The following is a 13969-nucleotide window of genomic DNA, read 5'->3' on the forward strand; positions in this document are numbered from 1 at the left end:
TTGGACCCCAGTTTGGACCAACTTGAAAATTGGGCCAAAAATCTTAAATCTAAATACATGTTTAGATTCAGCATATCAAAGAACCCCATATATTCAATTTTTGTTGAAATCAAACAAAGTTTAATTTTGGACCCCAACTTGGACCAACTTGAAAACTGGGCCCATAATCAAAAATCTAAACACATGTTTAGATTCAGCATATCAAAGAACCCCAAGAATTCAATTTTTGTTAAAATCAAACTAATTTTAATTTTGGACCCTTTGGACCTTAATGTAGACCAATTTAAAAAACAGGACCCAAAATTAAAAATCTAAATACACGGTTAGATTTGGCATATCAAAGAACCCCAATAATTCAATTTTTGATGAAATCAAACAAAGTTTAATTTTGGACCCTTTTGACCTCAATATGAACCAATTTGATAGCGGGGTCCACAAATAAAAAATCTAAATACATGGTTAGATTCAGCATATCAAAGAACCCCATATATTCAATTTTTGTTGAAATCAAATAAAGTTTAATTTTGGACCCCAATTTGGACCAACTTGAAAACTGGGCCAAAAATCAAAAATCTAAATACATGTTTAGATTCAGCATATCAAAGAACCCCATATATTCAATTTTTGTTAAAATCAAACAAATTTTAATTTTGGACCCTTTGGACCTTAATGTAGACCAATTTGAAAACTGGATCCAAAATTAAAAATCTAAATACATCGGTAGATTCGGCATAACAAATAAATAAATGTGGTCAAAGATTTTACAAATCTAATGCACAAAACTGTGCAATTAAAGATTACTTCTTGAAATTTTTCAATATTTGAAATTTGAAAAAAAAATAATATTTGAAGAATAATTCTTTTTAATTTCTGAAATCTGAAATGAGAAAAAATTGACCCCCCACAATTTCTTTTTACCCCCCCCCCCCCCCCCATTTTTTCCCCCAAACCATAATTACCCATTTAAATTTACCATAGTGCTAACTTAATCTATTTTATAATAGAATTTAAAATATAGTGTCAAATCTTTCATATGGATTTTTTTGTAAAAAAAAAAGATGCAACATTTGCAGATATTTTTACTGGTCTTCCTTTATAAATATGCATTTCTTTAAACATAATTTAAAAGCAGTGTAAGGGAAGTAACCAAAACGTTGTATTTGGATTACCTCCCTTACACTGTTTTAAATTATCTTAATTGTTCATTAACCATTACTTTATACATAATTTAAAAGCAGTGTAAGGGAGATAATTTCAATGATGTATTTGATTTATCTCCCTTACACTGCTTTAAATTATGTTTTGTACTAAAGTATTTGTCCATTAACCAGGACAACCTTGTTTTTCCCCCTTTTTTGCCCCTAATTCTTAAACGGTTTGAGCCATAACCCCTCAAAGCAAATCCTAACCATCCCTTTGTCGTATGGAAACTTGTAGTATAATTTGAGAGAGATCCATACACCGTTCCACAGTTATTGTCTGGAAACTAGAAAATGCTTATTTTTGGCCCCTTTTTGGCCCCTAATTCCTTAACTGTTGGTACCATAACCCCCAAAATCAATCCCCACCTTCCTTTTGTTGTATTGAACCTTATGGTAAAATTTCATAGAGATCCATTCACTTAAACTAAAGTTAGAGTGCGAAAACTAATGCGTCTTCGGACGACGACGACGACGACGACGCCAACGTCATACCAATATACGACCACAAAATTTTTTTTGCGGTCGTATAATAAAAATTACACCTGATAACATTTTATTGCCATGACAGTTTAATTTGATCCAAACATACTGTGATCATGAGGTCATTATAAAAAGTGTGGGCTTTAAAGAAAGAAAAAAATAAACCAATACAACAAAAAACAGAAAAGGCAACAATAATCTACAAAACATTACCATAAAAAAACTGGAAGTGAACTTGTGTGCTCCAGAAAAGGAAAGTATATTCTCTTCCACTTAAAAAAATTACATGACTGTTGTATCAGCATCAGTGGTGTCTTCAAAAAAATATCTGATTAAAATGGAATTTGCTTCTTTGAAAATACACATATACCTGCATGGGTAGTTCTTTGAACTTCTGTCATAATAGTTTGTTCATCCTGGATTGGCTGTGGGTCTCCATTCAATGAAGGTTCTGTACCATGTGTACTGAGTGGTGACAGTGGTTCAGTTTGCCCATTGTCATACATATGTTCATCAGTAAAAGCAGTAGCACCTTCAACTGTTGGCAAATGAGCACTTTCTCTTTCCTCTATTTGAAGATTTTCTTCTTCTAACCCAATTTTTGGCAAAATCCCTTCTTCTTCAGCAAATTTCAATGCCTCTTCAAGCTCTGGTGGAGTTTTTGGTAATAATGAAGTAGAAGTTCTACCTATATCACTTTGCATTTCCGATCTCTGACGCTGTTCTGACAGTTTGATATAATCTTGTGTTGACGTCGAATGCACATTATTGACATTATCATCTCTTTGAAATAACATTTCAGCACCTAATCGGATACCTTGTCTACCCATACTTGAAAAATCATCAGAATCTTGTGGTTGGTCTACTCTCTGAGTACTTTCTGATAGTCTAGTTGAACTGAGATGAGAATCTGCATGACTTAATGTTTTGGGTAATGTAGATGAGGGATCATGAGGTTCAGGACGCCGACTAGATTGCAAGTGAACATGAATATCAGATCTAGGACTAGAAGGAGGAGAAATTGGCAGTGGTTTCAAATTGGTAAAACGTGTTAATGCTTCTTTGATATCTAACGATGATTTTTCTACTGCAGTTTTCACTTCAGTAATTGTATTTACAACAAGGTCTAACCTTTTTGTTGTTTCCTGCTGATACATATCAAAATTTTTCCTGAAGTCCTTAACCTCTTGAGTTAAATCTTGAATTTTTTCCGTATCTCTTTGACCTGACTTTGTTTCAGTCATTAATTGTAATTTCTCTTCAAACATTCTTTCCATGTCATCAACTTTTTCAGAAAGACCCTGTAAAGTTCTGCGAGTTCGATCAAGTCCTTCGTCTACAGCTGTTTTTTGTGAAGCCAGCATCAGCTCAGATGTTTCATTGCTCTGCTTTATATTTTTTTCTAATTTGTCAATTCTTCGCACAATATCCATCTTGTCTTTCGCTTGAGTATTTTTCACATCAGTAAGCCTTCTTGTCATGGATGCTTCCAGCTGATTTTTCATTTGCTGCATCTGTCTTGAAGACAATGGCACAGGACCAAGCATTTCTGAAAATTATATAAAAAAACATGAATTGAGACCCAGTTGCTACACTTGGCTTAAGCTTGATTCTTCCAAGTTATGGACTCAGGAATTTAAAAGTTGAGAAGTGCCTTTAAAATGTATAAATATCCATAAAGCATAAACCTTGAACTTGGAAGAAAAACAAATAAAAAAATGTTGTCTCTTGTTCAAGCATTTCATACCACTATATTCATTATACTGAAAATAAAAATCGAAGACATAAAATATCTCATGTTTGATTGCATAAACAAATAGGTTAGGTATATCAATGAGTATTGCTCTGTCAATCTTATTCAAATAAACATATGTAGAACTGCTTGTCCCTGCACCCTAAATTGGTTATGGATGGCCCTGCTTAATTTTTTTCAATATGGAATATCAGACATCATAAGCTGTCAAATTGACAGCAAAACACGTTTTCTGTATCTTGAAGGCACTTTCAGGCTTGTTTAATCTGCAACATTTTGTGCCTATTTTCCAATCTATCAAAAACCATAACTCCTGAACGGCACAAGTGTAAATCATCAATTTTTAACTTGACCTCCATTTTCTTATCAGTAACAGCATACTAAAATTTTAGAAGCATTGGTTGAACAGTTCATAAGTTAATGCACTGAAATGACTATAGTGCCATTTTCCAATCTATGATGGACCATTACTCCTGAACGGCAAAAGTAAAAACAATCAATATGGTTCTTCACCACCATTTTGTCATTAGCAAGCATTCTGTGAGTTTTGCATGGCAATACATAGTCCCCTACCGGTTACAAATTCATTGTAATGAAACAAAATTCTAACTTGATCTATAACTTGTCATGGGGTAAACTACATAAAAATATTAATAAGTATTTCATCAAAAATTTAATTCTAGGGAAAGGGCTTTAACTGAACAAAGAGAAAAGCTAAAATCGTGAAAATTGAACTTGACCTGTAACTTGTCATGATAAATCAATAAACCAAATTTCAAATCAATATCTTAAAGCACGAAGAAAAAAAGTTTGGAAAACTGATTTGCCGGACTGACAGATGGACAGACAGACAGACGGAGTGCAAACCTTAAGTCCCCTTCGACTTTGTCGGTAGGGGACTAATAACAACATATAAAAATTTAAAAAAAGTATTTGCTGAACGGTTTATAAGTTTTTGCAGGGAAAAGAAATAAAGAACTATTTTCCAAAATATCAAGGACCATAACTTCTGAAACAAATTTAAAAATCGTACAAGAGTGTAATTGTGTGAAAGACATAAATGAATTCAATGTCCTTTATTTATGAAAATAGTTTTAAAATAAAATTATTAAAATATAGAAATATAAAATATTTAGAAATATTTGGTTGCATGGATTGGTTTCGTGCTCAACAGCTGTCCGACAAGACAGGTCAATACCGATCAATACATCATACCCCCAGTACCGTTAATTGAAAATATCAGCATAAGAAATGTACAATACCCCCCCTCCCCCCTTCCCTGTACTGAGAAATCGATATGTAAAGTACGAGAATTGCGATCAATACATGATACCGGGCCACCCAGAGTTATTTGTTCTATTTTTAAAATATGTACAACAGGACCTATACAAACCAGTTCAAATTCTTGGAATCCCGGATGACGTAATTGAATCTGATTGGCTAAGATAGAATAGTGATGAAGGGATTTTCCACTTTCTATTTTGGAAACGCCAAGAATTTTTTGTTACTAGTCCGTCGGGCATATTGGGTTAAAAATTTTGATTGCCCGAGGCGTAAATGCTCTAGTCCCGGGCGTCGGGCTACTGGATTTTTTAACCCCTGTCTGTCATATATAATAATTTACACAACCTGTTTGGTGTGTATCTCCTGTCATATCAGTATTTGTTGCTTTTATATATAAATCAGAAATAATCAATGAAAAATGGAAAATTTATGGAAAAAAAAAAATTCCCCAAAAAAATTTGTCCCCCCCAAAAAATTTTTTTGAAATAATTTGAAATTTTGAAAAATCTCTGGAAGAAAAAAAATATGAACCCCCTCCAAAAAAAAATTGAAAATATTCCACCCAAATTTTTTTGAAATTTTGAAGATTATTTTCTTTTTGGGAAAAATGTACAATTTCAGAGACTTCCATAAACTTCAACACAATTTATTGTCTGGAAACAAGAAAAATGCTTGTTAGTGGCCACGTTTTTTGTGGATGTTCAGTTATAGAATATATTTATGAAGGCCTTAATTTAAACATCATCATTTTCTAGTTTTTATTTGTTAAACACACAAAAAAAAGAAAATTTTAATATGTAATATATTGAAAATTTGATCAAAAATCAACTTTCAATTTTTGAATCTGTGTTTATATTGGACAAATTGAAAATGTATTTGTGCTATTGAATAAATACAACATGACATGCAGTTTTGTGAGTCCTTATTTAGTATTGGTACATGTATTTTCATCATTGAAAGTAAAATTTTTTGTTCAGGTAAGTTAATCAGTGAGTGATAGATTTCTCTTGGAAGAAATTTAAAGGTCCCATTGAATAAACTACACAGAGAACAATATTTAGCTAGTTTATTAGATGGGACAAAAGAACTTGCAAAAGTTTAAATCGACAGGTAACTTTCAAGTGAATCTGTGGAAAAGTATCATTTGGTTCGCAATAAACACAAATTATTGTCTGGAAACTAGAAAAATGCTTGTTTTTGGCCCTGAATTCCTGAACATTTGGGACAATTACCCCCAAACTCAATCCCAGCCTTCCCTTTGTGATATGGAACCTTGTGGTACAATTCCAGAGAGATCCATACACTTACACACAAGTTATTGTCCTAAAACTACAAAAATGCTTGTTTTTGGCCCCTAATTCCTAAACTGTTGGTACCATAACCCCCAAAATCAATCCCAACCTTCCTTTTGTTGTATTGAACCTTCTGGTAAAATTTCATAGAGATCCATTGATGTTATCGTGAGAAAGGCACATTTGTAACTCTTTGTGTTAAGTTAAAAAAAATAACAACATGCAGTGTAGTGAACTGAGAAAGAGAGCCAGTAAATGACAATAATGATTGCCTTTTGTATTGAGTGATAGTTTGAACAGTACCTGATACACCAGCATTGGTCTGTGCTCCAGTTTCAACCAACATGACTGTTCGTCTCATGTCATGCCTGTGAAATATCCAAATACATTATAACTGTCATATTTTGCTATGCTGGATATGTTACATCCAAAATTTCTCAAGAAATTTTGTGCTATTTTTCTATTAACTTATTTTCTTATGATTGTGATTTGTATGAAGGATGATATTTAAATTGGGTTCACCAAAAATAATTTCTATTATATGTATATTGTTCAGATAGACAAGTCTGTATTTTTACAGCTTATAAAAAAGAAGATACTTCAGGGAAAATCAATAACCAAAAGTCAAAGAAAGTTTAAGGCATCACCATGGTGAAAAGAAAAACGATCAGGACAAACTACAGTCCACAAGATACAAACAGTAACACCAGACAAACTAAAACAGGAAGTGACCTCAGGTTCCCCAAAGGGTCAATAGTTCCTACTCCACTGGTGAAATTCATCGGAAAACCCTTAAAAATCCATTAATGAAACAAACTGGGTGATAATGCATCAGACATGAAATAGAATACAAACACTAGGCCATTTTTCATAGTTGAAAACGATATTGTATCTTGTAAGATGATTATTTTCCCTGCATTTGGCTTTGGAGGGAAATTTTCACACCAAATTTTTATATCTTTTTGTTTACACTGTCAAGAAAACAAATAATCATATAGCATCCATTGAATGTTGGATGTGTACTGATTGATATTTTAGACTTAGATACATGATTTTTATAAGTTGTTATTGGCTTTGAACTAGCTGTCAGTAACTGTGAGTATTCTCAGATCTGTACTTAGTGTCTTTTTTATTGTGGGGATGTATAAATACCCTGCCACGTCTAGACTGTGTTTTTGTTACTTGTTTTTCTGCTTTGTTTCAATCTGATGAGTTAAATTCTTTTCAACTGATTTTTTTATAGTTTTTTCATATGTTGTGCTGTTACACCACTATTCCAGACTAAATGGAGGGTTGGGAAACCACAAACTTGTTAAACCTGGTGCCTGTCCTAAGTCTGGAGCCTGTAATTCAGTGGTTGTCGTTTGTTGCTGTATATCATATTTGTTTTTCTTTTATTGTCTTGTACATAAATCAGGCCAGTAGTTTTCTTGTATGAATTGTTTTACATTTGTCATTTTAAGGCCTTTTATAGCTGACTATGCGGTATGGGTTTTTCTTATTGTTGAAGACCATATGGTGACCTATAGTTGTTAACTTCTGTGTCATTTGGCCTCTGGTGGAGTGTTGTCTCATTTGCATTTGCAATTATACCACATAGTCTTATTTCTATATATAGAGATTTTGACTTACCATTCACATGCATATATACATATAGATTCTACCACTGCATCGAGTGTGATACGATATTTATCCACTTGAGACAGTTAATTTTTCAAATTTAAGACGCGAGGCTCACTGAGCGTTTTAAATATTTAAAATTTAACTGTCGAGAGTGGATAAATATCGTATTACACGAGATTTGGTGGTGGAATCTGTTTCTCTAATGATTTTCAAACAATATGCAGGCAAACTTATTCCTTCTTTTTGAATGATCTGCAAAAAGATGTGTTCTTTCTATGTGACGTCATCAGGCATAGTCGCCTTTTTTCATGCCGTCACAATAGGAAATTCAGAGGAAAGCAAGAAAATTCGACGTCATAATCGGATTTTCACAATGAAGAACTGGGATCAAACAAACCACACGTTGATTAAATTTTTTTATACAATGGGTGCAGAAAGGGATAAATTGACGAAGAATTAGAGAAATAAATATATATATAAATAGAGAGGCTATATAAATGAGAAGGTTTATAATTTCTTTTTCATTGTTAAAAAACACTTTTTAATTAATCATTTGAATTCTACTTTCATGCACATTTATAACATGGTGTAGATACTGTGGATTCATTCATTTTCGTGCGTACCAATTTTCATGGATTGAGGAATTAATGTATTTTTATGGATTTGACAAAGACTACATGTCACAAGCCTAAAGACAATTTATACTTCATTGAACATTCAAAATTCAAAGTTTACTTATACCCTCGAAATCCATGAAAATTAGTTTCCTACCTATAGCCTATAGGTCACAGTTTGTCCCTCTGCAATGTGCAAAATCTTTAACAATAAAAGGCCAAAACAAGACAAAATGTGAAACAATTCAAATGAAAAAACCAACAGAGTTTATTTATTCTTATTCTAAAGAACTTCGTAAAAATTGAAACAATAAAATAAATAAGATTAAAAATAATAAACGTCTAATTCATTTCATATTTTGGGATAATGCAGTTATCCATGCAATTACACAATATAAATGTACAATACCTCTGTATGTCTTTTATTGGAGATACTGAAGGAGATTCAGTTGGGGTGCTTTCTAGAAATTCCTGAAAAAGAGTACACATTAGAAAATTAAACCATATTACCAGTTTTACATTGGTTGCCCAGTGTCAAACAAAAATGGATATTTCAATGTTAAATTAATCCAGTAATTTCACTCTTTTGATATCGTATAACATTAGGTGTCAGTGTCAAGACGTTGTCAACCAAGGTGCATTAAAATGAAGTCAAAACACAAAGAAAAAGATATTATTTTCTTATGTAGTAAACAGAATAACTAATCAAAGAATTTGAATATAAAAAATATTTAACTCTTGACCATACAACATTTTTTTACTTATGCACTAAGAGCATTGGTGAATTAGTGTCTTTAGTCACTCAATGACCAATTTTCAATATTTTGAACCCTTGGAACAGTTATTCTATTATCAATAATCATGATAATATTTATCTGGTAGAAAACAAATTTCATATGCAAAACAAAAAGCAGACAATAAGTGAAATTTTGATTTATAAAATGTCTACGTATAAAATTCTTATTACCATTTCTGTCAATGATATATATTTTGAAAATTCTATCTGACATTTCAATTTCTAAATTTTAACTACATGTATAACATAATCATATGAAAAAAAGGAGAGGTTAGCATACATTAGTGAGACAGCATCTCACCCAAATAGGTATGACGACATTTTTCACTCTATATAAGAAATTTCAGAGGCAAACAATTTCTAAAAATCAAACCAGTTCAGCATAAAACTGATATTTCATTTTTTTATAATTTGAGTATCTAGTTCAAATCATTATATTTTAACGGCTAAGAATGTTTTTTTGTGTCTGAATGAATATTAATCCATATCAATATGAGAATTTTACCTCATAATTGTCACTAAAATAATCATCATCATGGTAAAAAGTGGGAGAAAATTTAGATTTATATGAATGGGAATATTGCAGACCTCCCTTGATAGGTAGTCTTGAACTAGGTAGAGGGAAAGTCTTTAAGATGAAGAATACTTTCTGCTGATGAGATTACGCAAGTTTGACTCACATATGATCAACTTTTAAAATCTTCCAATGAACAGTGAAAGTTCTATTTGTCAGTAATTAGGAACTAAATATAAGCACCTGGCATGACCTTCAGCATTTATGAGATTATATTAGGGATGTCAATGAGTACTCGAGTACTCGAGTATCGCTCAGTAGTTCCGAGTATCGATTACCAAAATGATACTCTACTAATCCGTTTCCTGTTAGAATGTTATTGCTTTCTTAAGCGTAAACAAAAAATATTTTTACTGAGAGCGCCTCCCTGGAAATTAAATATTAATCAAATATATAAATAAAAATTAAAATATGATTCGAATGTTTGCGTTTAAGGTTCATTATAACAAACGGACAAATATGGCTGTATTTTTCACTCAAAAACTACTCTGAGTACAGACTTACCTGTCCAGTTGGAAAAGTTTTAAGGCCTGGCATCAACTAGATATATAAAAGTTAAATGCATTTTGTGTTTCAGAAAGATATAATCTTTTTTGGTTTTTGATGGGCATTTTTTTTCCTTTCTGCAGAAGGTGTAAAAATCATGCCCATCAAAATCCAAAAGAGATTTTATCTTTCTGAAACACAAAATGCATTTAACTTTTATATATCTAGTGGATGCCAGGAATTAAAACTTTTCCAACTGGACAGGTAAGTCTGTACTAAGAGTAGTTTTTGGCATGTAAATACAGCCATATTTGTCTGTTTGTTATGATGAACCTTAACTGTCATTTAAAATTCCTCCAAACAGAGGTAGGATATATGAACAAGGGCACTTTTCCAAGGCTTACACTTATAGCTAATCTTAGTCATTCCCCCACCTCTGTACCGTCAGAGCACATATTTTCATCAACAGGACTGTAAGTTACCTAACAAAAGTTGAGAAATCGCCTTGTCCCAGAAACAGTTGACTAGATAATATTTTTCAATAAGAACAAATTCATTGCACCCTGTGTCGGCCCTCAGAAAACGATTGAAGGCATCATTAAGTTCTAATCATCACCCCTTTGGAAATAGTTAAATGTGTGGGTTTTTTTTACGGTTCCCAAATAATGTTGTTTGAGTAATCATTTTTTTCTATAGATATTAATTAATTACTTGATTATATTATTGTCAGCTTACATAATTAGCACATTGAGTAAATGGGCTATTAATTATGATATAAAATTCCTTGGACTATCTAGTCCTAGGTAATAATGTTGAGGGTTTTACGCTAAATGGGTATAATTCTGTGTTTCCATTTTATAAATGTTTTACCGAGCGAGTACTCGAGTATCGCTCGGTAAATCCAACGAGTACTCGATTAGTAAATCTTCACCGAGTTGACATCCCTAGATTATATACAGTACATTTTTTAAAACTTACTTGCATAGTTCCATATGGGTCATCTGGAAAACCTCCAAAAGCCATAGATTCTGAAAATGAACTAAATGAATCTACACTCTGTTCACCAATGGATATTGTGGTAGAAGTTGGAGATGCTGGTGGTGTTGGGTCTGTAAATTTTTCATCTCTCTCAGTTCTCACATTAAAAGATGTGTCTGTACTATCAATATTGCCTTCACTCATTTCTTCGAATAGTAACACTAAAATTCTAGAAAATCGTCCATCTGATACTTCTCTCTTGTAGCTCTCATGCCCTCTTTTCGAAAACATGTACATGTCTAAAATAATCTGATGTGACCCCACCTGGGTCAAAAGTTTCTGTAGAACTGCATTGTATTGTTTTTTCAATTCTTTCCATAATTGAACTAAATTTGAATGGAGATTTCTACCCTCAAATAATGAAACAATGTTTCTATGTATACCATCAAGTTTACTGGAGTCTGTGTGACAGGTTGTTAATGTAACTCTCGTTCTCCATGATGGTGGTTCATCTGAAATGCATTGATATGAAACTTGATAAATTGTATATACATGTACAATACTGGTATATGTATATATATATATATATATATACAGGACAAAGGGTTTGACAGACACTTACTATTTTAAAGATATAGTCACCCTGATTAATTAGTAAAATTTATATAAAGTAGTCCAACTATAACGAATAGTCCTTACAAACATAGTGGATTTGAAGTCTAGATCAGAATGTCATTAGGACCTGCAGAAATTTGTTTACTAATTACCCATTCTAAAATACCCAAAAGACAGGAACAAAAAGAATATTGAAAAAGTTCTTTTGGTTTTTCCATTTCTTTATATCTACAAATGTTATTGCTAAACAAATGAAACTATTCCAGAGTTATGCATCTATTGATCAATCTATCTAAACTTTTGTCAGTTCTATTGTCCCATTGAATAAATACAATAGCTATTGTTCTCTGTGTAGTTTATTCACTGGGACCTTCTAAGAGAAGCACATCACTCATTGATTAATTTACCTGAGTAAAAAAAAGTATCTTCTAAAAGATGAAAATACATGGTTTTACTCACAAAACTGCATGTGATGTTGTATTTATTCAATATAAATAATACATTTTCATTGATTTTCAATAGATGACTCTGTGGAAAAATTTCATTTGGTTCGCAATTAATAAGTTTTTAACTTAACCTTTTACTATTTTTTTACACAGTCACTTCCAAACTAAACTGATCCTGAAAATATATAGAGGTCAGGTAGTTTTCTTTGAGATGGTTCCTTAAGATAAACTGTAAAACAGTAATGTTTTCCAATATATATACAGCCCAATCAGCTTATACTATAATTTATGTTTTAAGGATTACTTATTTGCTTATCATGTATATTTTTTGAAATAAATGAAAATTGGTACCCACCAAAACAAATGAATCCAGAGTAGCCAGAAAACATAACCCCTCTTCTATCGTAGGCAGGGCATATAAACAAATACAGTCATGACAGTTGCTACATACTTGACATATTTTGCTATTGAAATAGTATTATACATCTACGATAACAAAGAACAAGAATATGCATAAATTGGACACAATGGCCTGGTTTTAACAGACTAGTACATGTTTGTTTAGACCTTATGCATCACTTAAGTGAATAAGACAAGAAGAAGTGTTCAGCAAGTGGATAATAAAATGCTCCGCTGGGCGCAGCTTGATACGACCGCAGTGGTCGAACCCTGAACAGTTGGGGCAAGTATGGACACAACATTCAAGCTTGATACAGCTCTGAATTTGGATTGTGATTAAATATTTGACACAGCATAGGTTTCTGACACAGAATGAATGTGGTCTAAGAACTTAAAAAATTTTAATTTACCTATTCAAACCATATCATTATTATTTGCTTTTATATATAAATCAGAAATAACCTATTTAAAATGGAAAATTTTAAAGAAAAAAAAAAGGAAAAAAAGGAAAAAAAAATCCCCCCCGAAATTTTTTGAACCCCCTTATGATTCATCCCCCCCCCCCCAAACTCAATAACAGCCTTCCCTTTGTGGTATGGTACCTTGCAGTACAATTTCAGAGAGATCCATAAACTTGAACACAAGTTATTGTCTGGAAACTAGAAAAATGCTTGTTTTTTGGCCCCTTTTTGGCCCCAAATTCCTAAACGTTTAGGGCAATTACCCCCAAACTCAAACACAGCTTTCCCTTTGTGATATGGAACCTTGTAGTACAATTTCATAAAGATCCATACACTTACACACAAGTTATTGTCCTGAAACTAGAAAAATGCTTATTTTTTGCCCCTTTTTGGCCCCTAATTCCAAAAATTTGGAGGCAATTACCCCCAAAATCAATCCCAGCCTTCCCTTAGTGGTATGGTACCTTGCAGTATAATTTCAGAGAGATCCATACACTTGAACACGTTATTGTCTGGAAACTAGAAAAATGCTTATTTTTGGTCCCTTTTTGGCCCCTTTTTCCTAAACGTTTTGAGCAATTACCCCCAAACTCAATTCCAGCTTTCCCTTTGTGATATGGAACCTTGTAGTACAATTTCAGAAAGATCCATACACTTTCACACAAGTTATTGTCATGAAACTAGAAAAATGCTTGTTTTTTGCCCCTTTTTTAGCCCCCAATTCCTAAAATTTTGAGGCAGTTACCCCCAAAATCAATCCCAGCATTCCCTTTGTGATATGGAACCTTGTGGTACAATGTCAGAGAGATCCATACACTTACACACAAGTTATGTCTGGAAGTTACAAAAATGCTTATTTTTGGCCCCTAATTCCTTAACTGTTGGTACCATAACCCCCAAAATCAATCCCAACCTTCCTTTTGTGGTATTGAACCTTATGGTAAAATTTCATAGAGATCCATTCAC

General features: G+C 32.6%; 1 protein-coding gene across 2 annotated transcripts in view; it reads right to left on the reverse strand.

Annotated features, from left to right (window-relative positions):
- Positions 1 to 13969, reverse strand: part of LOC127733065 (uncharacterized) — a 51963-nt gene that overhangs the window by 32839 nt on the left and 5155 nt on the right. For both annotated transcript variants that reach the window (XM_052242332.1, XM_052242331.1), the window contains exons 3-6: positions 11083 to 11594; positions 8658 to 8719; positions 6315 to 6379; positions 2053 to 3231 (exon numbers count right to left, since the gene is read on the reverse strand). In XM_052242332.1, the coding sequence (XP_052098292.1) occupies positions 2053 to 3231; positions 6315 to 6379; positions 8658 to 8719; positions 11083 to 11594 (1818 nt within the window). The remainder of the gene's footprint in view (positions 1 to 2052; positions 3232 to 6314; positions 6380 to 8657; positions 8720 to 11082; positions 11595 to 13969) is intronic.

This window comes from Mytilus californianus, unplaced genomic scaffold (genome assembly GCF_021869535.1).
Source record: "Mytilus californianus isolate M0D057914Y unplaced genomic scaffold, xbMytCali1.0.p SCAF_3, whole genome shotgun sequence".
In the NCBI taxonomy this organism is placed as follows: domain Eukaryota; kingdom Metazoa; phylum Mollusca; class Bivalvia; order Mytilida; family Mytilidae; genus Mytilus; species Mytilus californianus.